Source organism: Cyphellophora attinorum (assembly GCF_001299255.1).
Source record: "Cyphellophora attinorum strain CBS 131958 chromosome Unknown Contig26, whole genome shotgun sequence".
NCBI lineage: Eukaryota > Fungi > Ascomycota > Eurotiomycetes > Chaetothyriales > Cyphellophoraceae > Cyphellophora > Cyphellophora attinorum.
The window spans coordinates 347465-371650 of NW_017253254.1; the positions used below are offsets into that span (position 1 = coordinate 347465).

General features: G+C 54.6%; 13 protein-coding genes across 13 annotated transcripts; 8 read left to right on the plus strand and 5 right to left on the minus strand.

Moving 5' to 3' along the window:
• Positions 1-700: 700 nt before the first annotated feature.
• On the plus strand, positions 701-1387 carry AB675_3714 (uncharacterized protein; the record flags this gene model as incomplete). The annotated part of the gene is made up of 1 exon (XM_018143790.1): positions 701-1387. The coding sequence occupies one exon, from the start codon at positions 701-703 to the stop codon at positions 1385-1387; it is 687 nt and encodes a 228-aa protein (XP_017997092.1).
• Positions 1388-2093: 706 nt separating this feature from the next.
• AB675_3715 (putative transporter) lies at positions 2094-3935 on the plus strand (the record flags this gene model as incomplete). The annotated part of the gene is made up of 6 exons (XM_018143791.1): positions 2094-2252; positions 2303-2471; positions 2527-2680; positions 2733-3251; positions 3303-3618; positions 3711-3935. 6 exons carry the CDS (start codon positions 2094-2096, stop codon positions 3933-3935), a joined length of 1542 nt encoding a protein of 513 aa, XP_017997111.1.
• A 123-nt stretch (positions 3936-4058) lies between these two features.
• Positions 4059-4902, minus strand: AB675_3716 (putative mitochondrial 2-oxoglutarate/malate carrier protein; the record flags this gene model as incomplete). The annotated part of the gene is made up of 2 exons (XM_018143792.1): positions 4059-4110; positions 4166-4902. 2 exons carry the CDS (start codon positions 4900-4902, stop codon positions 4059-4061), a joined length of 789 nt encoding a protein of 262 aa, XP_017996980.1.
• Positions 4903-5989: 1087 nt separating this feature from the next.
• Positions 5990-6766, plus strand: AB675_3717 (uncharacterized protein; the record flags this gene model as incomplete). Its single annotated transcript, XM_018143793.1, has 3 exons — positions 5990-6383; positions 6458-6558; positions 6611-6766. 3 exons carry the CDS (start codon positions 5990-5992, stop codon positions 6764-6766), a joined length of 651 nt encoding a protein of 216 aa, XP_017996998.1.
• A 671-nt stretch (positions 6767-7437) lies between these two features.
• On the plus strand, positions 7438-8706 carry AB675_3718 (Unsaturated rhamnogalacturonyl hydrolase YteR; the record flags this gene model as incomplete). The annotated part of the gene is made up of 1 exon (XM_018143794.1): positions 7438-8706. One exon carries the CDS (start codon positions 7438-7440, stop codon positions 8704-8706), a length of 1269 nt encoding a protein of 422 aa, XP_017997016.1.
• Positions 8707-9611: 905 nt separating this feature from the next.
• On the plus strand, positions 9612-10765 carry AB675_3719 (Protein TOXD; the record flags this gene model as incomplete). Its single annotated transcript, XM_018143795.1, has 2 exons — positions 9612-9952; positions 9994-10765. The coding sequence occupies 2 exons, from the start codon at positions 9612-9614 to the stop codon at positions 10763-10765; spliced, it is 1113 nt and encodes a 370-aa protein (XP_017997035.1).
• Positions 10766-11342: 577 nt separating this feature from the next.
• On the plus strand, positions 11343-12995 carry AB675_3720 (Secologanin synthase; the record flags this gene model as incomplete). Its single annotated transcript, XM_018143797.1, has 1 exon — positions 11343-12995. One exon carries the CDS (start codon positions 11343-11345, stop codon positions 12993-12995), a length of 1653 nt encoding a protein of 550 aa, XP_017997038.1.
• A 92-nt stretch (positions 12996-13087) lies between these two features.
• Positions 13088-13707, minus strand: AB675_3721 (putative Nudix hydrolase; the record flags this gene model as incomplete). The annotated part of the gene is made up of 2 exons (XM_018143798.1): positions 13088-13420; positions 13492-13707. The coding sequence occupies 2 exons, from the start codon at positions 13705-13707 to the stop codon at positions 13088-13090; spliced, it is 549 nt and encodes a 182-aa protein (XP_017997021.1).
• Positions 13708-14540: 833 nt separating this feature from the next.
• Positions 14541-15862, plus strand: AB675_3722 (uncharacterized protein; the record flags this gene model as incomplete). Its single annotated transcript, XM_018143799.1, has 2 exons — positions 14541-15242; positions 15296-15862. 2 exons carry the CDS (start codon positions 14541-14543, stop codon positions 15860-15862), a joined length of 1269 nt encoding a protein of 422 aa, XP_017997081.1.
• A 289-nt stretch (positions 15863-16151) lies between these two features.
• AB675_3723 (Polysaccharide monooxygenase Cel61a) lies at positions 16152-17165 on the minus strand (the record flags this gene model as incomplete). The annotated part of the gene is made up of 1 exon (XM_018143800.1): positions 16152-17165. One exon carries the CDS (start codon positions 17163-17165, stop codon positions 16152-16154), a length of 1014 nt encoding a protein of 337 aa, XP_017997060.1.
• A 1946-nt stretch (positions 17166-19111) lies between these two features.
• Positions 19112-19534, minus strand: AB675_3724 (uncharacterized protein; the record flags this gene model as incomplete). Its single annotated transcript, XM_018143801.1, has 1 exon — positions 19112-19534. The coding sequence occupies one exon, from the start codon at positions 19532-19534 to the stop codon at positions 19112-19114; it is 423 nt and encodes a 140-aa protein (XP_017997116.1).
• Positions 19535-20071: 537 nt separating this feature from the next.
• On the minus strand, positions 20072-21673 carry AB675_3725 (uncharacterized protein; the record flags this gene model as incomplete). The annotated part of the gene is made up of 1 exon (XM_018143802.1): positions 20072-21673. The coding sequence occupies one exon, from the start codon at positions 21671-21673 to the stop codon at positions 20072-20074; it is 1602 nt and encodes a 533-aa protein (XP_017997097.1).
• Positions 21674-22053: 380 nt separating this feature from the next.
• AB675_3726 (uncharacterized protein) lies at positions 22054-23705 on the plus strand (the record flags this gene model as incomplete). The annotated part of the gene is made up of 2 exons (XM_018143803.1): positions 22054-23120; positions 23246-23705. Coding segments are annotated over 2 exons (1527 nt in total), but the record flags the coding sequence as incomplete, so codon positions are not given.
• Positions 23706-24186: the final 481 nt, after the last annotated feature.

The window sequence follows — 24186 nt, forward strand, 5'->3', positions numbered from 1 at the left end:
GTGGTGTGGGTGGCGGTTGCCTCGCTATTCATCGGAAATCATGAACGCCAGCAATGTCCATATTGGCCCGACAACAGCGCCAGTTGTAAATGTGCCTCATGGGCGACCACGAGCTCGAGCTAATGTGTCGCAAGCTTGCGATAAATGTCAAAAGCTGAAGAGAAAGGTTCGCTAAGACTTCTCTTTGACATTGCAGCAATGCTCAGCATGGAAGTGTCGGCCGACTAAGAGCGGCTCATGTCGAGTCTGCATCGGATTGAATGTACCATGTATTCGCACCAAGCAAGACGGCCGTCGCGATTTCTCACGACAGCTAGCCAAGGAGGCCGGCGACGTCGTAGAAAAGATCCGCACCTTACCCGAAGATGAGAGCAGGGAGTTGTTCGAGGCAATTCGGCAGGGCCTCCCGATTCCTAAGACATCCAATGCAGCGAATGCTCGCAAGCAGTTCACGATTCGCAATCCTACTACTGTCAACCCAGAACATGACCAAAACCAACCAGGGCAGCTGACACTGGACTCGTCGTTGCAGCCTCTGAGTCTTGGGTCTGTCCGCTCATTTGGTAACCTCCCGTTATCAAGCGCTGTGATGGCCAACGGCTATCCTGCCGCAGTCTAGATTCGACAGCTGCGGATGTTCACGACACCGGAATCTTGCATCCCACCACTTAACATCGAAAACCCCTCGCCACTCGACCACATGGGCAACCCAATGCTCAGCTTTTGCCAACTCGCTCGATCACAGATTGCAGCCAACGGCAACGTCACGAATATCCTCGCGCTACGTGGCGTGGACCTCACCTTGTTCTTCCGTGAACGCTGCATGGGAGACCCACACACTGTATCAACGTGGGCTTGTGAATGGATCAAAGCGTGGGATTTCCTGTCACCCGTTACTCAACTTGCAGCGATCCATTATGGCGCTTCGTTCATGCGATGGTACATATTACCCTGTGCTCAAACTTACGCGACGCTCTCTCCGCTCTTGAGACCACTGAAAGAGCAGCTAAACATTCCTCACCCAGTCAGCCTCGATCTTGTACATCTGCCGGTGGTGCGCCAGGCACTCTTGGCTGGGGCCAAAAGCTGGATAGACCGTGTCACACCTGACAGTCAACACTTCAACTGGGGCCGTGGTTCAAGGGCTGCGATCATGAACGCCGTTCTGGAACCCGGCTCCCGGCCTGTGAAGACACTGAAGCCAGAGTTCGTCGCGCAATGTGATCTGGTGTCAAACTGGACGCTTCATGAAAGCGTCGTGGATGACTATCCGGACGTACCCAAGGAAGTAAGACTTCACGGCGACGACGCCGATCCGGCGAGGTTTGAACCAGAGACCGACGGCAGAGAGGACTATCGGCCACCGGAACTCACCGCATGGTCCTGAACGGCAGAAGCAAATGTACCTCAGCGGGCTTTGCGGTGGCATCCGTTTTGACCTCAAGGCTTTCCTCTCGTGGTGCTCCCACCCTACTTGATGGTCTTCAAAGCGACCGAAGGCCGCACGGTGGCAACATCAGGAGCCGAAGACCAGCGGTATTGACTCTCACTTGCTATCGAACCTATGCTGGGCACTGTACATGCGGTCGATTCTTCTGCCCAGACCGATTTCACTGACCAGCCAACACCGAGGCACTGGACTCAACGTTTTATCAAACATACAACAAGCTCCCTCGGGACAAGACTTGTTCAATGTCTTGGGTATCTTTTTCCGAGGTGCCAAGATGTGTGGCGTCTTTCTTGGGGATGCCGCGCCAGGTTCCCCATGCGTTCTTGCAGCACAGGTCACAGTCTGGGGTGGCCAGACGTACTTGGCATGCAGTACAAGCCCGAGGCATGCCCGCGGAAAGCATGCGTAATCGTTTGAACGGGATGAGTTGTTGTTTCTTGCACCAAAAGTACTCCTTGTCAGCCTCGGCCTGTCCCCACGCCAAGTTATCCCTCCGCATTGGCAAGTTGTCTCCAAATGCTTGTCTTGGGCATCACTGCGGAATCCGGGTAGAGCAAACATATAGAAGGGCGGTAAGCGAGCCATGCGGCCCTCGATCTGTCACAGACCGCTCTCGATCTAAGAGCATCTTTCATCGTCCAATATGGAGAAGACCAACGCTATTGCTGTCGAAGATGTCGTCCTTGAAAAACCTGGCAAGCCTCTAGTCACCAGCCAGATCGTCAACGCCGATTTGACTGAGGACGATGTCATCTTCCTGGAGGAGTACGATGAGAAGGCGAAGAGCAGACTGTATCACAGGGTAAGTCTCCCCAATCAGATCTGCGTCAACGTTGCTGATTGGCGTGGCAGATCGATATTCGTCTCGTCCCGATGCTTGCTCTGCTCTACCTCGTCTCTCATCTTGACAGAGCCAACATCGGCAACGCAAAGATAGAGGGGCTCGAGAAAAGCCTTGGCATGGCTGGTGTCGACTACAACATCGCTGTCGCTATCTTCTTTGTGCCCTACATCCTCTTTGGTATGTTTCCGCTGACAACCAGGCTTTGAGTCATTACGCTGACTGGCCACGACAGAGGTCCCCAGCAATTTCCTCCTCACCAAATTCAACAAGCCGTCTCACTACATCGGCGGCCTCGTCATCGCATGGGGCACCGTGATGACATTGACGGGCGTGGTCCAGAACTTCGGTGGTCTGCTCGCCACTCGTGTCTTCCTCGGTGTCTTTGAGTATGCTCGGCCCCCCTGTATCCATCTGCCATCACTAATCCTCCCTTCCCAGAGCCGGCTTCTTCCCTGCAGCCATGCACACAATCGGCATTTGGTACCCACCAAACAAGACCCAAACCCGCACAGCTCTATTCTACTGTGCAGCTGCTATCGCAGGCGCCTTCAGCGGTCTCTTAGCCGCTGGCATCGCCAAAATGGACGGTCTCGGCAACTACGACGGCTGGAGATGGATCTTCATTATCGAAGGCATTGCCTCGGTCATCGCAGGCATCATGGCGTGCTATATGCTTCCAGATACACCGGCTTCATCGAAATGGCTGACGGCGGACGAAGTTCGATTTCTGGAGCTGACTCATATCGCTACTCGAGGGAAGAAGGTGAAGGGAGGCGAGCAGAAGGAGAAGTTCAAGTATAAGACGCTCTTCAGTGTGCTGCTGGACTGGAGGATTTGGCTCATGTCTATTGTTATGTGGTCGAATACTGTTCCGGGCTATGCCCTCAAGTTCACCCTACCTCAGATCTTGCGCGGGATGGGCTTCACTAGCACCAAGGCGCAGTTGCTGTCGGCTCCGTAAGTCCCACCCTCCCCAGTCTCTCACACGCGCTAACAATGCACTTACAGACCCTACGCCATCGCCGCCACCAGTGCCATTTGCTCCGCCATCCTCGCCGATCGCTTCTCCTGGCGCATGCCCATCATCGTCGGCGGGCAAGTCCTCGTCATCATCGCCAACTCTATCCAATTCGTCTACGCAGCCGACATTGCCAACAACGTCGCACTTTGCTACTTTTGTGTGTTCATGGCGCTTGCTGGCGCGTATCCAATCATCCCTGGTGTGATGGCTTGGCAGCTGAACAATCTTGCCGGCCCGTTGAGACGCGCGATGGGGATCGCGCTGATGGTTTGTCTCGGGAACGTTGGCGGGATTATTGGAAGTGTAAGTCCTCTCTCGGTCCCTGTCTGTACTACAGGCTCGCTTCGCGCCCATCGATCCATTCCATGAGCAGCCTGCTGAATGTCCCACAATAGTTCATCTTCCTCGACGCCGAAAAGCCCAAGTACCCCACCGGCTTCGGCTCCTCGCTGGGCTTTGCTGCAGGCGGTCTCTTCGCTGCCTTCGCCCTCGAGTTCGTGTACTGGCGCGCAAACAAGAAGGCCGATGGCATGACTGAGGACGAGATTCGGGGCAAGTATTCCGATCAGCAGCTGGAGGAGTTGGGCGACCGCTCGCCGTTGTTCCGGTATGCACTTTGAGGTCGTCCATTGTGGTTTTCTTGAAGCGCCCAGGGCCGGCGTGAGGCGTGGCGGAGGGTATGCCTATGGCGGACCGCCGCAAGCAGCTGGAACATGGTGCTTATGGTCTGCGTAGAGGGTGACTTAGCCCTTGACCCACTTGTTCAAGTTGTCGGCCACAATCAGCGCAATAACACTGCACACACCATTAGCAAACCATCCAACTCAAAAATCGTAGCCATGCAACTCACGTATGCGGTGCAACCCGCATGAAATACGTCCCAAACCCCCTGTAGAGCCTCCCCAACCCCTCCTCCCTCGCAACCTTGACAAAACAATCCGCCATTCCCGCATACCTCGCCTCCGCCCCCTTCCTCTGACTCTGCAACCGACTCTTGACAAAATCAAACGGCAAACTGAAAGCACTCGCAAAGAACCCCGCCACAAAACTCGCCGCCACCGTCTGCACCTGCGGACCCGCACTCGTGTGCTTCGCAATCTGATGCTTCGACTCCGAAAAGAATCCCAACTGGCCCACATTCAGCGCCATCGCGCGGATCACAGTCGGGTAGGCACCACTCCACAACGCCCTCACACCCTCATTCCGGACAATACTCCCCAACGCATGAAACGCAGACTTGTGATTCGCGCGCTGCGCCGCGGGCAGCAGTCCATCACTCTGCATCCGAATCAGTGCAACCTCAGTTGGGTTCCCGATCGTAGCGCCCAACCCACCAGCCGCAAGCCCCGCCGCGGCGCGCTCCTTGAAGCCATACACGGTCCCATTCCTCGCGGCGCGCGCCTTGAGCTTCTCCTCGAACGTGAAGAAGAACCCCAACCGGGAAGTCCCGTAGACGAGCTGGCGCAATAGGGCGGCGGAAAGGCCGGTGTAGAAGTCCAGGAAGGAGCCGTTGGCGAGGACGTTGCGGGCGACGGCGATCGGGGTGGCGCCTGATGAAGGAGAGAGCTGGATGCGGGTTTTGATCATGTCGAGGGGTTGGATGCAGCAGGTTGCGAAGATGCCGGAGGTGCCGCCGACCAGGAAGGGGAGGGCGGGTTGGAGGGAGGGATAGCGGATTGCTATGGGGAGGTGGGGTGGCGTGATGACATGGTGCTGGGCTTGCGGAGGGCGGTGGGATCGATCAAGGGCAGGAGAAGGGAAAGAGTGCTTTTCGAGATTCAAGCTGTCGTACGTGCATCTCGAATTGACGGAGCGAGAGCACGAGAAGCTTGCTTGCTCCGAGAGCGCTCCCCATTGTCGATTGCCTCGGAGCTTTGTGAGAGTGGAATGCCGTTTGGAGATTTCTCTTGGGAGAAGTGGGGGATTGCAGCTTGGCGCACTTGCAAGGTTCCCGCTCCTTGTGCTTTTCGAGCCACGTAGATCTCTCAACGTGACGGCACATTGTCACGACTTTGTCCTCATACAAGCACGGTTCTTGCTGAGGATGTTCAGAACGCGATATCGGAAACGAGACCGACGTGCGGCGACGTTCCTCGATGCCTTGCTCGAGCTCATGGCCGGTAAGAGGTTTTGAAATACCGTATAAATCGCCCACTTGTATGTCGGAGACTAGGTTCAAAATGTCGTGCAAGCACTTCAGTGCAGCTGCCTTCTGTGATTCCTATAATTCGCGCTGCAGGGCATCATACTGTTCAACCAATGGCGACTGGAAGACACGAGCACGGATTTTGGGATTTGCGCAACACTGCATGCTCCGCGATGCCATAATGGTCTCCGATGCTGACTAAAGACATACCTTTACTTACGAGGCTGGCCTTAATTTTGTACCGACTCTCATAGGCTGCAGAACAGAGGCCGGATAGGGCGTCTGATCGATGACCGATCAAGACACCGGGCAGGCTATGACTGCGAAAGTGACTTTGCCAAGGTCCATGCGGACAACGATAAGGCCCGCTGTGTTCGGACTATTCTTGTTGCGAGCAACCGATCAACATATCGGTCTCATGTTGAGCTTTGCCAGGGAGCGGCACTCAGATGAGTAGGAACACATAGGTATACGCCGTGCCCGGTCCAGGCCATTTGCGTCAGGCTGTGAGCGGGCGCCACAACAGCCATGGCATCTCAAATCAGCATCATTCAGTGCACTGACGACGACTTGCCTTCCGCCATGGCCGCTATCTCGAATGGCTTTGGTCACGACGCGCCCTTTTTCGACTGCTACTTTCCGGCCCACGATACTTCCGCTGGTCAGGAATCGGGGCTAAAACGACTTCAGTTCTGGAAGGAAAACTCACCAAATTCAACTTTCCTCAAAGCAACAACGGAGGCTGGGAAGCTCATCGGGTTTGGTGTCTGGACATTCATGACGGAGCCGGTCTCCGATAAGTTGGATGAGGTCGAGGCAGATGTGGGCGAGACGTGGCCTGACAAAGACGATGCAGACCATATGAGGGAGCTGTGGCAGCAATACGTCCCTTACCGAAATGGTGCGATTGGGGATTCGAAGGGTAAGGGAGTTTATGGTGTGTATGAACGTTGCTTTTGACCGAGCCCCTCATGCGAAGTGCTGACAGTATGCCAGTCCTCGAGATGCTGGCAGTTGATCGCGATCATCAAAGGCAGGGTGCCGGCCTGCAGTTGACTGAATGGGGAACGAGAAAGGCTGAAGAGATGGAGATCGAGGTGAGTTTGTGGGGCGTGTTCCAAGTCGTGCCTCTGCTAAGATGAGTTCAAGGCTGTGGTCGAAGCGACACCCATCGGGGTCAAGACATATCACAAAGCCGGCATGAAGACGGTCGTGGAGGAGACGGACATGGATTTGAGTCCAAGATTCGCAGACCGAAGGCAAGTGAAGCTGATCTTTCTGCGAAAAGGCGGTACTTCTGGTTGAATTTGCAAGAGCGAGCCGCAAAATGCGCTCGCTAGATGTTGGTGAAGCTTTCGAGCAGTCAGAGACCCCAGATCCGTGCCTTTCTGGCCCTGATACACGTTCGTTAAGGCTAGCCAAGATCCAGAATGTTTGGAGTGATATGATGCAGACGGAGGTGGCTGAGATTGATCAGTACACAGAGCTATGTATGATCAAAAGGCCAGGCACAGAAATTACAGCAGGTGCTAGGGGTATCTACTCCAGCTGCACGTGGTTCATTTCACGTTGACCGAAAGAGCTGCCATTGATGATGATGATGATGCGTATGTGGACCTGCGAGGATCACTGGCGCCGATCTCGTCGCAGTGGAACATGTTGGCTTAAAGTTATTCCTAGTGCTCAAGCCATCCATCATCCGTCGCATTCATGTTCGAATTCGGTTGCGGATCCGGTTTCGGAAGGACAAACACTCTGAAAAAGACAATTTAACAAATCCATCATCGTCAGCAAGTATTGCTTCAACAATGTATATAACTACATCAAAAGTTGCATTGCTTGTAGAAACACGGCCTTTTGCCAATCACGCAGCGCGCATCTTATAATCCTCCCAAAGGCTTGTCCAGTTTACGACGAATGAGGACCATTTGATCGCACCTCAATGTTATCAACATATTAAATCGCTTGCACAGAATATGAAGCTGCATCATATTGCCGTCCTTGCGTCTGTGGCCACCTCAGCCGCAAGCGCCGAGCCGACGCCTCACGATCTGGCTCTGCGCATGCTCGCGAGTATCGAGCAGAGAGGTCAAGCAACTCTGAATCCAGGCGCCAGCACTGGATTCATCCAGCTGGGACTCTTCTGGCAGGCTCTAGCTGTTGTCACAGAGCCAGTTCCACTCTCACCAGCGAATGATGAGCTACGGCCACTTCTCGACAAAAGCCTTACTTCCACAATCCCAGCTTTCGGGAATGTTACACGAGATGCTGAGCTCCCTCTTGATCGATTCTCCTTGGGCGCAGACATGGTAGCCTCGACCTTGGACTCCGGCTCGTCGCAGTATAGGCCTACGATAGACACTCTCAGAGCCTCCCTTGCCCTACAACCACGAAATCCCAACGGCGGATTATGGTACTACAACAACGTGAACAACCTGACTGCATATCAGAATCTGAGCTACCTGGATGGCATGTACTCATTTGCTCCGTTTGTCACAATCTCTTCACAGCTCGATGACAGTGGGTCAAATCCCGGGGCGGCACTGGAGATGGCGGTGCAGCAGCTTCAGATCCTCTACGACATCTGCCGCGAGCCCTCGGGCCTTCTGGTACACGGCTATGATGCTCTCAAGGCTCACCGATGGGCCGATGCCAGCACTGGTGCGAGTCCTGAAGTTTGGGGTCGAGCTCTCGCATGGTATTCGCTGGGCATCCTGAACACGCTCGAAGTTGCCGGTCGAAACAGCGTACAGCGCAATTCGAAAGCATACAAGACCATCGCGAGCTTGTTCGAGGATGTGATGAATGCACAATTGCAGGCGGCTGGGCGAAGTAAGGCTCTAACCGGCGTGCCCGGCGTCTGGCAGGTCGTTGATCGACCGGGCGACGCCGGAAATTTTGTCGAAGCGAGCAGCAGCTCCATGACAGTGTACACGCTGCTGAGGGGACTTCGTCTGAAGTTGCTTGACGACGATCGTGCGGTATGGCGCCAACCCGGTGGCTCGAAGTGTGACAGCGGCATCGCCGCTTTGGCGAAGGATATCTACCAGTCTGTCTCGAACGAGTATCTCATACCGTACGCGAATGGGTCATTGAGCTTGAACGGTACGAGTAGTGTGGCGAGTTTGAGCCCACAGAATGTCGGGTACGAGTACTATATCACAAGACCTACGGAGTTGGACTCTTTGATTGGCACGAGCGCTTTTGCACTCGCTAGCTATGAGGTGGGCTTGCTCGACACATAAATCGTCTCATGACGAAAGTACTTGCTGACAGTGTTGCCAATCATACGTGTCCATAAAAGTTCTTGTACTTATCGTGGAATAACCTTTGGTGAGATTCAGACAGATCGGAACATGCCTGTCGTCTGAAGCGTTGATGTACCATGTCTGGAAACGTTGTCCAGTACCAGGTATGCTGAAGCCGTGATATAGGTATCATGAACACCGATACGTACTTCTCAATGGCCTGCGCCGCGTGCCAGTCGACGTGCAAGTCCATGTTGTTCGTTGTGTTCACGCCCGGCCACCAACGTATGTGGTTGACAAGTTCCAAACGACTGCCTCTTGATGCACCAAGGGAGAAACAACAAAGCGGATTTGATTCGGAAATCTTATCTTCCCCATTAGCTAAGTCAACAGACGTGTCGGCCGAGAGCCCAACGCCAAGGCCAAGAATCTCATAAGCATCGACATGTCGAAACGCGTTCTTGCTGTCCTCTCCGACGCCGCGACCGCCGTCTCTACGTTGTTTCAAACGCTGAGACTCCCTGCCCGAATGATGGAATCGTCATGGCATTACGGCGTTGCTGCGTCGGCAGCCCGCTAACACCCAGCGGCCGCCATGTGATTTTGACTAAGCATGCTCTTGGAATCGGCTGTCATACCGCAAAGACAACCAGTGGCATGGCATTCAAAATCGGATCGTTCTTAATTGGATCAGCAGATCGTTTGATCAAACTATGAGTGGTGGAGAGGATGGCGCGGACGGCAACGATGAACGTCCGACTTCTGTGGCGGTACGCGCGGGAGGAAGATGCGAATCGAAACGTAAGTATACTGGTATAAAAGGTAGGCGCCTTCATCTGCGAGGGGAGTTGCTTCTGGAAGCACTCCTTGAGACGTCCCCTGGATAGACTGATCACTTCACAATGGGTTCGGTAGAAACAGCTATGAAGAATACCGCTCTCTACCTAGACGCGAAAGCCACCCTCTCCGTCCTCCCCGACGCCGAAGTCTATACTCCCACAGGCGCTCAATCACTCATCCGCGTCAAGTACTCTGCTATCAACCCCGCCGACATCAGGCACCACTACATGGGCATGTCGTCGCACGTACCAGGCTACGAATGGCTCGGCACCGTCGTCTCCGTCGGCCCTTCCTCGCCCTACAAGCCCGGCCAAAACCTCTTCGGCCTGGCCACACCCGGTAACAAGCGACCCTTGCACGCCGGCGCACACCAGGACTTCCTGCTCGCAGAGAAGAACTGGACGTTCGCCTTGCCCGAAGGCGTTGAGGAACTCACGGCCATAGGCTTGCTGCTGCTGCTGGCACAAGCATCGACGCCTTGTTCAATTGCATGGGCTATGCCTTCGCACCTGCCGGTCTGGAAGGTGAAGACCCTACTGGCGTGCCGTTGCTAGTCTGGGGTGGAAGCAGTGCGCTTGGTCAATCCGGGATCCAGTTGGCAAAGGCTGCTGGGTTCAGTCCGATCATCACGACCGCGAGCGCGAGGAACCACGCTCTACTCAAAGAGCTTGGTGCTGACTATTGCTTTGACTATAACTCGCCGACAGTGGTTGAGGATGTGCGCAAAGCTGTTGCGGCGACGGGCAAAGAGCTGACTTCCGTCTGGGACACGATCGGCGGCGGCACTGGCTTCGGCGAAGACATGACGCGTGAAGAAATCGACGCGCTAGATTTCGAAAAGAGCACACCGGCAATGGCGAAGCGCTGCTGCTCCGACAAGTTGCCCCTCAAGCTCGTAAATGCGCTGTTCGTGGAGAAAGACCCGGGCGCATGGCTGTTTCCTAATCCCTATCAGCTCCAAACGGGCGAGCAGCTGCCTGGGCCGGAGTACCTCAAGAATGTGGAAGCACTGTTCGGGAACCCGGACTTCGAGCGTGGGGATCGTCTGGATGTTGTTCGTCGGTGGATTTTGAAAGACGGGGCAAAGAATTGGAAGCCGATCAAGACTAAGGTTGTTCGGGGCATGGATGCGGCGATGGAGGCGATCAAGGCGGTGTATCGTGGTGAGGCTGGTGGGCTGAAGGTGGTGATTGAGCATCCGTTCGCGGATGCGTGAGGCGGCGAAAGGTTCGGCACTCTAAGGTCAGAGCCTCCATCTTGAATGAAGATATGTAGCTCAGCAAGAGTCCAGCACCAGTGTCGGGCGACTAGCTCGTGAATCCGCAAACCATGTGACGCAACCCTTGATCGTTATCACGTCGTAATCATACAGCTTCAAGAAAGCAACAGCGTTTTGTGGGCCCTGGCGCATTCTGGTGGGGCTGGTTGCCTTATCCAGAATGCACTGCGAAGCGTTAGGCGAAAATCCAGGCGAGCCAATCTCGAAGACTTTTTTGGCCCGAATGTGAACGACGCCCAGCGATCCTGCAACGGCAGATCTGATGCAACAGGAAGCTTGCGAGTACCTGACTTTGCTTGTTCGATGTCTTAGGCTTCCTGATAGGGTCCGGCTCCCAATGCAGCTGTCGGAATCAGGCGACCTGCCTGCGTGCCAAGTTGGTGGCCCATAGACATGAAACACCGCTCGATCGATCTTGACAGGAGTTATATACCACAGCAACAGCCAAGTCCTCCACTTCTCAGTTGCTTCTGACAACTCCGAAAGCTCGATCGACCTCACAATTCAGTCAGCAATGTTGCTCCTGCTCCTCGCCGCACCGCTCGTCCTCTTCATCATCTACCGCCTCACAAATTGGACCCGCCACTACCTCGCTGCCCGGCAGTTCGATCTCCCAATCATCCCCATTCCCATCGCCTTCGACGATGTCTGGTGGCTCCCCCTCCGCCCCCTCTTCAGCTGGGTGCAACACCTGCCCCTCGGTCTCGGCTCCTGGTATGTTTACACCGAAATGGGCTGGCCCATCGTCGACGAGAATCGCACGAGTCTGCGTCTTGGGGAGAACTTTGTGTTGTGTTCCCCAAATGGTAACACCATCGTCTCATGCTACATGCCCACCATCAATCAGATTTTCATGGATCACAAGAACTGGGGCATGCCACCCGCTCAAAGCCAGCTGTTTGCAGTGTACGGGCAGAACGTGAGCAGTACGCATGGGGAGGAATGGAAAAGGCATCGGAAGATCACGGCGGGCGCGTTTACGGAGGGGGCGATGGAGGGGGTTTGGGAGGAGAGTAAGCGGCGGGTGAGGGGGACGGAGTTTGGGAGTGGAGCGCTGAGCTTGGACGGAGTCCGGAATACGTTCAATGTCGTGGCGATGCATGTGCTGGCGAACGTGGCGTTTGGGCAGGATACGGAGCTGGAGACTGTGGGGCAGGGGCATCGGGATTCGTTGATGGGGTGTTTGGGGACGATATTGCAGAATATTCTGTTGACGTTGGTGTTCAGTAGTGTGCCGGGGCCGGAGTGGATGTTGCCGCGGACGTTGAGGAGGTTGAAGGCTGCGGTGGCGGAGTTTCGGCTGTATATGGAGGAATTCATTTTGCGGGATATGCAGAGTGGGAAGGCGGGTTCGGTGGGGAAGAAGAAGAGTCTGCTTTCGGCGATGGTGCAGGCGAATGAGGCTGAGAAGCATGGAATGGTTAAGGCTGGTGGACGGCCGTCGTTCCTGACGGAGTCGGAGCTGTACGGGAATCTGTTTGTGTTCAATCTTGCTGGGTACGAGACGACTGCATCGACTTTCACCTTTGCATTGTCGTACCTGGCTTTGCACCCGGAAGTGCAAGCGTGGATCTTGGAGGAGCTCGACGCGCACTACGATCCCGCCTCGCCGTACGCGGAGACATACCCGAAGCTCGTCCGCTGCCTCGCAGTCATGTACGAGACTCTGCGCCTTGCGGGCCCTGCACCGCTTCTCGTTCGGCAGCCCGTCGACACACCGCAAGAAGTGGAAGTGCTTTCGCGCCACGGGCCTAAAACAGTCGTCGTTCCGCCTGAGACTTTGATCGGCGGGCACTTCTACGGCGGCCATCTATCGCCGAAATGGGGCAGTGACGCGCTCGAGTTCAATCCGAAACGCTTCATCGATACTGCCGCATCTGGAGGCGAGACTCTGGCTGTGCCTGACGACAGAATGTACATGCCGTGGATCTTCGGGCCTCGTGTTTGCCCTGGGAAGAAATTCAGTCAGGTCGAATTCGTTGGCATTGTTGCCCAGCTGTTGATGGATCATCGGATTGAAGTCGATTGCAGGGCGGGTGAGTCGGAGTCGGATGCGCGAGGAAGACTGCGTGGAGTTCTTGCGGAGAAGTACTTCAACGTCAGTGCCTATGTGAAGCACCCGCATGCGGCTGGTGTGAGGCTTGTGCGGCGGAGCAAGAGTGGTTGAGCTCTATTCAGAGTCCCCAGACAGTCATGCATACTCTGTTGCGTGCACAGGATCGTCGCCGCCGCCTGGGCAGTCCGTTCTCCCGACTGTCCTCAAACATAACCACTCGTCTTTGCGAAATGCATCCCAGCGGCAAAGTGGTATAGCTTTGCTGCCACCATAAACTTTTCCCGCTTACTATACTCCACCAACCTCGCATACAACTCCTCCAGCGGCACAACCACACGCTCGATCAACTCCCCATCGTCCAATCTCTGCTCCGGCATCCCCTTCTCCCCGTCCTTGACCTCCACCTCCATCATAACCAACTGCAACGTTGCATTCGTCATTCCCGGATCGCTACTCACCGCCGGACTCGTACTCAGAATGCTTCCCTCATACCCCGTCTCCTCCTTCATCTCCCGCACCGCGGCCTCCTCGGCGGTCTCGCCTCATCAATCAGACCCGCGGGCCACTCGACGGTGAACTTGTCAAGGGGCGGGCGGTATTGGATCACCAGCAAGGTGCTAGGTGGTTTGGAAGGCGATACCAAGATATTTCCAATAGCGACGGCGTCGACGCCGGACTTCTTGGCGGTGGTCTTGCGCACGGCGACTTCCCACGTGCGGGGTGTGTTGGTCTGGTCGATGAATTCGATCTTCTTGAGGGCGATCCAGCGCGCGGAAGTGGAGGGAAGTTCGGTTATGGCTGTGATGTGCGGGGTGGTGGCCATCTTGAAGGCTGATCTATTGAGCCTTACTTTATTTTATGCACGCCGAATTGTATGTAAGGCTTGGTTAAGCAGTGTAGGATGTGCGATGAGGCAACCTCGAGATATACGTCGTGCTCAAAATGGAAAGACCAAGAAATCGGAACGCGTGACGTCACTGAACACGAGCAACGCGATCTTGCAGGCTCCAACGTTGTCGGCAGAGCTTGAAGGGCACAATCGAGGACATAACTCATCATTCAGGATAAGGCAGCTACTGCTGACGAACACAGCAGACATCACCTCACTCGGTGGTCGCGCCCAGTATTTTCAACGTCCATGTACTTTACCACACGTTGGTTGTGCTCTTGCACAAGCCGATCATCGCCGATAGCCATTTATTTGCGGTGTTGAAGACTAGACTTGCATCTCTCTCAAGTTTGACCAGCCTGTCGCATGCTCCGGTGCGCTACCACCACCAATCTGCCATCCGGTATTGGTGAGATACAATTTGGCTTGCATGCGTTGTGAGGAATGCACTTCGTTATGATCGAATAGCTCAATACTGAGCTGAATGTGGGTGACATGGCGCAACTCGAGCGTGGACAGTCGGGCAGACCGCAACGATCTGTCTGTCCGTCAAAGCAACTCCCTCGGAATGCGAACCACTGAGAGAAGGGCGCAACTCAAGCAGTAATGCCACTCCAGCTTCATGCTGCAAAGGTAGCTCAACTCCGCACTAGCTACAACCCCTCTCCCGACGGAGGAGAATTTCCGAGTCGCGGGGTCGTCCTGCCAGGTATGTTCTTGAGAGGTCACGTTGCTCTCGAGGCCTGAATTGACAAGTAACAAGAATCATGGATCGTTCGCCAGGGTCTACTGCGTCGACATTCTTTCGGCAGCTCATTCAATCACGTGACATCACCCAGCAGCTGGTTAACCATGATCAGGAGATCAAGGTCGCAATTATCGATGACGACTTTCACTTTGCGCTACAATCCGACGGAGGAGAGAAGCTGCACGTCAAACTACACGACGGCATGTTCACTCTTTCGCTGGGGCCATGCTCGGACGAGTCCGTGACCCTCGTGGCACCTGAGGCCGAATGGCAGAAGTTTTTCTCACCACTGCCGCCACCGCCCTATCAGAGCTTCTGGGGAATGTTGAGAGTGCTAGGTCATGATGGACGTATACGTGTCGGTGGTGACCCTGCGAGCTTTGCGAAAAATGCTCGGGTCTGGCGCCTCGTGCTCGACAAGATGAAACAAGTCTTCAACGACAAGAATACCGGGCCACCCAACACCAACTTGGAGGAAGAACCTGAAGTTGATGCCGTCGTGGGTCGCTATGTCTGGATTAACAGCGAGTATTTTGGGAAATGCAAAATGTTTGTCGAGTCTTCGGGCAATGGTCAACAGGCGCTGTTGCTGCTACACACCGCAGGTGCCGACTCGAGGCAATACCACTCAATTATGAACGACAAAGAACTGCAGAAGCGTACGACAATGTTTGCTTTCGATATGCCAGGCCATGGCCGATCATATCCAGGTCACAAGATGGTGCCGCAGGGATATCGTCTCACCGAGGCTCCTACGTTGACACAATCAAGCAGATTATATCTCAGCTCGGCATCAAAGACTGCATCGTATCGGGCGCGAGCATGGCCGGGCATGTGTGCCTCGCAGTGGCGCTCCGGGCCACGGAGCTCGGTGTCGTTGGAGTCATCCCTTGTGAAGCGTGTGACTATGTTTCATCTTCCGGGACTCTCTACGGCATCGCGTCCAGCAACAATGAGTCTGTTATGAATGCAGAAATTGTGTCTGGCTTGAGTGGACCGTCAACCTTACCTGCACACCAGAAAATGATCTGGTGGGGCTATTCGTCCCAGGCAGCAGGAATCTTTGCCGGCGATTTATGCTTCTATTTTGAAGGATGGGACGGACGAGATCGTGTGGCTTCGATAGACACGACTATCTGCCCTGTCTACATGCTCACCGGTGAGTATGACTACAGCTGTACTCCGGCTGCGAGCAGGGCGACGGCGGCGAAGATTCCCGGTGCTGTGTTCACAGAGATGAAAGGCATGGGCCACTTTCCCGCGGCTGAGGATCCCTCTGGTTTCCTACCACACTTATTCAGAGGTCTGGATTTCATCCAAAACGCTTCTGTCAAGCGCTGAGCTGCAATCCGGGCGAGCATGCTGTCGAATAGCATAGCAGAAGGACTCTAACACAATCCAGTGAGTTCCGTGGAAGGGCTGAGGAAGGAATTGACCTGGCTAGTCTGTCCCGCGGGTTCAGCTTAGAATCCAAGACTGCTGCGTGGCATGAAGGAGCACTATCTCACAACCACGAGAACGGAGCTTCGACTGGCCTGGGCAAGTATGCACTTAGTGTTGTAGCTTATGAAGTTGTTACCGTCGCCTGAATCTCTTTAAGTCATTGTTTTCAACGGGCGGTGCCTCCGAGCTACAACTCATCCGCATAGCACTTGAACTTCACCGGCACGCCCGCAGCGCCATCCATCGACCCAGAGAACAACACTGCCTTCGAGGGAGCAGCCACACAGCTCGACTTGATCCCCAGAGCACTTGAAGAAGATGTCCGGCTCGGTCCCAATGTCTGCTGCGCAGCAACCGTCGCAAGCGTAGTCGGCGGCCTGCCTCCCAGCGAAGTCGTACTTGTCGGAACAGACGGGACAGAAGACTGTCCACCAGCACCTCCGCCACCACCACCCATAACAGGCGGCCCCGGAATAACATAACTCTGCAGCCCATTATACACATTAACATGAATCCCCGGATCGTTCGCCGTGTACAGCTTCGTCCCCAAAGTTCCCCCGACCGACAGATCATTCGTTCCTGAGCCCGAGACGTCCAAATTGACGCACTGCGGATAGTTCTGCGCACCCCCGATATCCTGCGACTGATGCAATGCGATGATCTCGTGACGCAGCACATACTTTCCCGGCGCGACCGATGCTGGGATGGTGACGGTCCACGAGTTGTTGTTCTGCATCAGCTGTGATGAGCCCCAGATGCCAGGGAAAGGTTGTGTGGAAGTCATGCCCATCTGGTCGATCTTTGTCCATAGCGCGGTAGACTTGTCGAGCGTCGCGCAGTCGTTGTTGGGGCAGGGGCTGAGGTAGGTCAGCACTGGGCCGACGTTGTGTGGCCACGCAGTCCACAGCAGCTGGACAGTCGAGCCAGCGGCGACTTTGACGTAGGCTCCTCCAGGGGTCGCTTCGCGGTGGCAGACGATGTCGGTGCTGGTGTAGTCGTTGACGAAGCCGTTGTCGGTGTCTTTGGGGACGCTCCAGCCTGCGACTACAGGGATAGGGTTCATCCATTGGAATTGCGGGGAATAGCCGCGGTACCATTGGCCGTTTGCCACGATACCTTGGACTGTTCCGTGGGCTGATGCAGGCAGGGTAAGTGAGGCCAGAAGGAGAGTGCTGGTTAGTAATGATCGTGGTGAATGCATTCTGTTGCCGTTGTATGCTGTGTGAAGACCAAGAGAGTGAAGTCCTGGCTCGAAATGAGCGACTACTGCGACAAATGCAGTGAATTGTTGAATGAACGACAGCTGCAACACATGCAGTCAATGTGAAATGAGCGACAAGAGGTTGGTTGGTACTCAGCGCACGGTCAGGTCTGGCCCGACTGATATAGGCGTGGCTTTCACATTACCAGCATAACCACATTTGCTGAATTCCGCAACCCTAGCTTGGCATCAAGCCACTCGCTTACCACGAATGCGGGTTTGCGATGCCTCTGGCATGTCTTCGCGGTACTCTGCATCGCAATGATCCCGATGGTACTGTGGTGTCGCAAACGCACCCTGATGGTAGGTAATTGATTGAAGACGTTGTTCTGTGTTGCACGGACATCTCATCCTTCCCTTCGGAATGCTCGCGGACAATTGTCTGCCATAGGCACGTGTGCCACGTGAGGCAGCATCTGGAATGTGGCGCCACAAGCTTCGAGGCCAACACGGTAGCCTGCCTGGTTCATTGGCATGGTGTATCTAAGAAGCGACAAGTTCATGCTCTTGAACGTGGGTCGCATGCAAGATGAAGCATGTCCTTTGGGTCTAATGCGAGATCGATTCGAGGCCCTAAGCGCCTTTCCCTGATGAAACTATCAAGCGTCATAAGCCTGATTGGTCCGCAGTTGACCAGTTGCTTTTATCAAAGGGATCGGAACGGCTCGCCTCTGATATCTCGGAATCGCCCTTGACTGATGTGGTGGCGTAGTATTCACGGCTTTCAGGAAGCAGCAGACGACCAGTAAATTCTATCCGTCCTTCCTTCCACGCCTGCTCGTCAAAGACAAGGCCACAATGGATCTTCGGAAAATAAGCCACCTGGTCTCCTTGTTTCACCTGTCCGAAGGCAATGCCTGGGAGGAGGGAAGCTTGGCTGGGGCGGGATGCTGTATGCGAGGCTAGCTCCACCGTTACTGCAGACGTGTGCTGTTCCAGTGACGCCGGCGCCTGCGACGAAGCGAATTGCGCCATTGTTGGGCGAGGTGAACGACGCCGCGGCAGGATAAGGGAAGAAGCATCGAGCGCACGGATGCGAGAGAAATTCCTCTGGAGCGTGGACTCGACCATGGAGTCTCTAGTCAAATCCGCGTCGATTGATTCTGGGTCAAAAATGAGTTCCAGGCTGAATGATTCTGGTTCAGTTGGTTTTATTCTAGTCAAATCCACGCCGATTGATTCTGGTTCAGCGGGCTCCATCTGATCAACGACTCGGCTGGATGAGATTTGTCCAACATGAAACGCCTGCACTTTAAGGAGCTTAGAATAGGGATTCTTTTCCTCGCGTTGATCGACGAAGTCTGCTGCATGTAGACCGAAAATCCGCGTGAGCGTACCAATCTGCTCGTACATCTTCCAATCTCTGTCCTTCTTCCATTCAAGTCGCATACCATCGATGACATTCACGAGCAAAGAATGGATGCTTCAGGTATAGGACACGTTGATGGGACGTGTTGTGTCGGGGTTTGCGAGTCCAAGCATGGCGAAGACTCTGTCATGGTCCACACAACATTCATTCAAGCCGTTGTCGTTCACTAGACTGAATAGTGAAGGTTTCGTACGCCGATCAGAGAAGAGAACACGTTGTCGTATCAAGTTTGCCGCCGGACTATAATCGATCGAGTTCCATACTTGCCGCACGGCGTAAGTTCGGTAACGGGACCGCGAGTCAGGAACCAAGTCGCGGATCCGCGTCCAAGATACAGAGCGACGGCCACATGTAATCTCCAGCTCTCGAGCAAGCAAGAACTCCTGAACGACCCAGCAGCGTGACCAATAGCTCTGGCATGCCCATTTGCGTACTGATTCCACTTGTTCATATGACAGTGGTTTTTCCAGCATATCCAGGGTGTTCGTCCATGAGCGCGAATTAAAGATATCCATCGCTATGTCGCTTGCCGGTGTGCCAGGCCCAGCCACGCAATGACATTCCTGGCACCACGGAAGAGCTGCTGCATGTAACGGACCTGAGAGGCGCGTTCTTCCAGATCCTCTTGGTTGATACAGACCGCATCTATCCAGAGTAGAGCAGGTCCATCTCGCGATGAGCGCCATTCTAGCAGGAACCCATAAAGATTTTGTGATATCGAAAAAAGCGAATCGTTGACTATGATCTTATGCGAAGGTTCGTCTTCGGCCCAAGTGTAAGATAACGCTGTATAGTCCAGCGACGTTCGGTTGTCCAAGGGGAGCTCTTTGACTGCCAACCGAAATGTCATCAGTTCCGTGTACTGATTCGCTTCATACTCGAGCAGTCGAAAGTGGACTCCAGTGGAAGGAAGTGGATCGTACTCATACAAGGCTGCCATTGTTGATTTGGATCATTGTCGCGTAAAGCTTGACAGGGATCGAAGGCTGACGGCCGTGAGACACGACATACACAGTCTCGTGCCTAGGCGCCGTTCATATTCCAGATCCATGGACAGGCGGGCTTACTGCAGGTGATCTGCTTCAACGATACGTTGTCACCCGGCAAAGCAAACTTAGTTGTGCCGGACGAAACGAGAGAATGGTGCAGACTGCAGTGCTTCTCGTGAGCATGGCGTCGAAGAGCGGTAAGAGCCTCATGATGAAACGACGGGACAAGGTCCAAGCAGTACCAATCTCTGAAGTTGAAAACGGAAAGTCCTGCCAAGCTGCGACGCCCGATCGCAAAAGTTCCCTGCCAAAAGTCCCAAGCCACACACAGTTGTGCCCGTTTCTGTAAAGCCTTAGGTTCCCGACGTCGGCTTCCGTAGAAGGACTGTCACGAACACGTTGTCCAGAGTTGACGTGGTCATAATGTCAATGCGATTGTTGCCTACATCGGTATGCTCAACTTCCTTCAGTCCGTCGTTCGTCGCTCATCACCTCGCGCCCATTAAAGCCGCCAACTCCTCCGGACTCAGCGTACTCCTTCTCCTCGCCCGGTCAACACGTTTCTGCTTCGGTTTCCGCTTGTGGGTGACCTCCTCATTCCGCTCCGCCTCTGCCATGACAGCATCAGCCTCGATTGCTTTGAGCTTCTCGGAGACTGTCATCGGAGGTGATTGTGGGGCCTTCTTGGTCTGTCGAGGTATTCGAGAGATTGGTCGGGTGTTCTCGTCTATGATGCCGTCGAGAGAGTCGATGGAGGACGATGGTGTGATAATATGAGGTTGATTTGTGGTATTGCTGATCTCTTGAAGCGGTGGGTGAGGCAGCTTGATCCCTCGTCTTGCGGGCGATGCTGCCAGACGCTTTGCTGACGGCTCGGGTGGGATGTCGAGGTCCGAGTCTTCGTCGAATCGATCATCAGCGATAGATGGGGCAACCTCTGACTGATCGTGGTTGCCGTTATGCTCTTCTGATATGGCGCTCGGCTCTTCTTCGTCAACCGTACCGAGGACAGGCTCGCCGTTAGGGAGCACAGCGATACTTCTGCCGAAGCTGAGATCGCTCAGGTCCTCAGCCATGACTTCGTCGCCCTCAAGGACCTTCTGACGCCAATTGTTCATCATTGTGACAGCCTCTTTCCATCTGCTGGCCATCTTCTCCCAGCCGATGCGCAGCTTGATGATCTCTTCGTCTCGGAGGTGGACTTCTTCGATAGGCACGAACGAGGGGTCTTTGAGGATTGCCTGACATCTTGAGAGGACTTCGCTCATCTGCTGCTGGAGTGTAACGCATGGGATAATGCTGTCGCTGTCGGCTGATCTGCGGTATTGGCCTGGTATGCCAATCGCATTGTCTTCTTCTGTGGGCTCGGGCTCGACGCCAGTGAGGTCTCGAAGCGTTTCCATCGTGTCCGAGATGAGCTTTCGCAGGATGACATTCTCTGAGCTCGTCTCGTTGACGATGGCGGCGAGGAAGTCGTTGGTCTCCTTCTCCAAGCTCCAGTCTGTGCTGTTGACATCTTGGGAGCCTTTGCCGGCCTTTGAGGATGGCTGAGGGCGGATGATGTTGACTTTCATGCCTGACGCTTCCCTCTTGCCCCGCTGCATGCTGTTCAGGTGCGACTTGAGCTTCTCCAGCTCGACGTCTCGTTTTCGGACATCGCTGATGCATTTCGCTCGGACTTGGTCGAGAGTCGACTTCATCTTGAGCATCTGTTCTTTCAGCTCTTTCGCCTGCTGTTCTGCACGCTGTGCCGCCACCTTAAGACTTCGCTGCTGTGCCTCCGCTGTAGCCAGAGTTCGGAATAGCTCCCCGTTCTTGTCTTGCACTTTCTGAAGATCAAGTACTCTCTGGTTCTCCTCGGCGCGCATAGATCGGATGTTGTTGGCGAGAGCTTCTCGCTGATCAGCGTCTCGGTCTCGGCGCAGGACAAGTTCGTGGACGAGGTTGATGACTCGCGACATGTTGGCTTCGGCATTCTTGCTGCTACCTCGTTCGGTGAAGTCGATGGGTCGGCCATCTTGCAGCAGTCCTCGAGCCAGCAGAAGATTGTTCAGGTACTTTGACGCGCTTTCCAGGCTCGAGGCAGCCATTGTACGCTGTCTTGATGAACGTGAGGGAAGATGTCGCAGCGGGGACAAAAGGTAAACACCAAGAAATCAAGTGCCAAGACATTTCGACGCGACTTCCCATTTCCCCGCGTTTCGGCCAATCTGCTATCAAACAGCCGTTCCCTTTGCCTCTCACCTCACACTTCTCATCCATCGAACCAGCTTCTCTGTTAACGGCTACTTGAGCATTGTCGATGCCAGGGCGAACTCTATGTCAACGATGTGAATACCTGAATCGGCATTCGCGATCATTCTGGCTACCAAATGAGCGGAACTCGAGTATCACTGACCTTATCCCACACTCGAAATATTCCATGCCAGGGCGGCCTCGGCGTCAAAGATCTGGATAGATGCCCGCTGCCATGCCGAAGGAGACATTCGAGACCCTCCTGGCCACAGGATCAAAGGCGTACACCACCAACAACCATGCCGTCGCCATCAAAGCCTTTCAGGAGGCCTTCCAGATCGCACAGACACCCAAACGACGAATGCAGGCTCTCGACATGCACATTGCGCCGATGACGAAGCTGAAGGATCTGGATAGAGCGATGACTATTGCCAAAGACATGATCCGACTCAATAGGACCTCCCCGCAAGGCTACCTGCGTGCTGGCCAGATCGACCGCCTTCGCAAGCAGCCAGAAGCAGCAGCCAAATGGTATCGCCAAGGACTCAAACATGTGTCCAGCCACGACAGCGAATATCGTCAATTGGAAGCAGGCTTGACCAAGTCTAATGACCTCGAGATCAGCTTGAGAGTGAGATCGTGTCCACGCGATCCATTCACCACATTTCCTGTCGAGGTGGCAGAAATCATACTGCAATATCTCACCTACAGAGACATGTCAGGCGCACTCCGGGTGTCAAAGGGCTGGAACAACTTTCTCTGCAAGTCAAAGCTCATGACGACCACCCTGGATTTCTCCGGTGGTGAACAAGGACGCAGGACCGAGGTCACCCTTGTTGCCCTGAAGGCCGCCCTGCGGAGGTTGACTCAGTATCCAAAAATCGCGAGGATGAACCACTTGAGCATCACAGCGACGGCCGACTTGAACAATCGACTCCCGCACTGGTTTCGGCGAGACACACTCGAGACGTTCACCCTCGATTCAACGATACCGGACAGCACTCTTTCCATTCTGTTAACGAGCACCGCACTGCAGGAGCTCAAGATCCTCTCTGACAACGGACTTGCACTGGGGCTTGTCCTGACTCATTGCAGGGCTCTCAAGCGATTGACCCTCATTACCAGTCCAAAGGCCGCCCGGAATGCTAGTTGGATCAATGGACTATACATCGATCATCCCGAGCTGCAAAGTCTGCACTACCACAACCGTGATCCGGAAACATTCTTCTCCATTGGTCGCATCACGTCGCCGAACCTCAAACATCTCAGCTTACGCAGAGTCGGTTCCAGCGACCTGAAGCTGTGAGTATTCTTCGTGTCAGAGTCCGCCCTGATGCCTTTCTCTATTGCTCTTGTTTCCATGCTGCCCTCCACTCCAGTCCTTCACCCCTCCCTCACGTCCCGATTTCAGCTAACATAGACTCTAGCGACCAACTCCTGAATCTTCGGTCTGTCGCATTTGACGACTGTGCTATAAGTGGCCATATCACGTTGCCAGTCAGCCTTCAACACCTGCTGTTTGGAGCGGCCAAATACATAATACGAACGCTCACAACCAAGCTACCAAACCTCGTGTCGCTCGCCATGTACGACAACGCAAGAGGTCATGCCCCAACCGAGATGTTCCTCGATCCCAAGCCCTTCCTCGAGAGTGTTGACATTTCCTCCGACTTGGTCAATGATCATTCAGCGATTCGATTGGCTGCACTGCCGCGCTTGCGGAAAGTTGCTATTTCAGATAACTCGAAAATTACCGGAGTATTCGTCAAAACCCTGCTGGAGCAAACACAAGGCCAGATCGAGCGGATAGAACTACAGAGATGCACGAACGTTGGCACCGACACCGCGGAATGGGCTCGCCAGATGCATAAAGGCACTGTGGTCAATGTACGCCCAGGGGAGGGGTCTGTGTCGTGGCCGGTACTGCGTGGATTTCCCCACCAGGGAGGGCGCTGAAGCTACGAGAATGTTTCGCTGCTGGAGTCGGCAGGCTTGAGTTGAGCCTTAATTGCGCGTCAATTGAGCATCAGAAGCAGACTCATCGTGGAGATTGGGCCAGGGAGTCCGCTGTATGGACTTTCAACACGCCCGGACCACATGCGATTTCAGGTGTCTAGGCACGTGACAGCAATGCGAAGCTCTCATTCTGCTCATCCAAAGCGAAGGCCACCGTGTCCAGCCGCGATCGGAGAAGTCTTACGTACGATTTGGACGACAGAATCAGACATCGCGAGCGGGACCGCGCAGCCTTTCCGGCCAGACCAATCATATCGACGCATTTGTTTCCGAGGGGACGGTGGGCGGGGGAGGTGGTGGGGAGGAGGTGGCCGCGAAGCGGCCACCGACTCACCACCACCTCAGGCGAGCG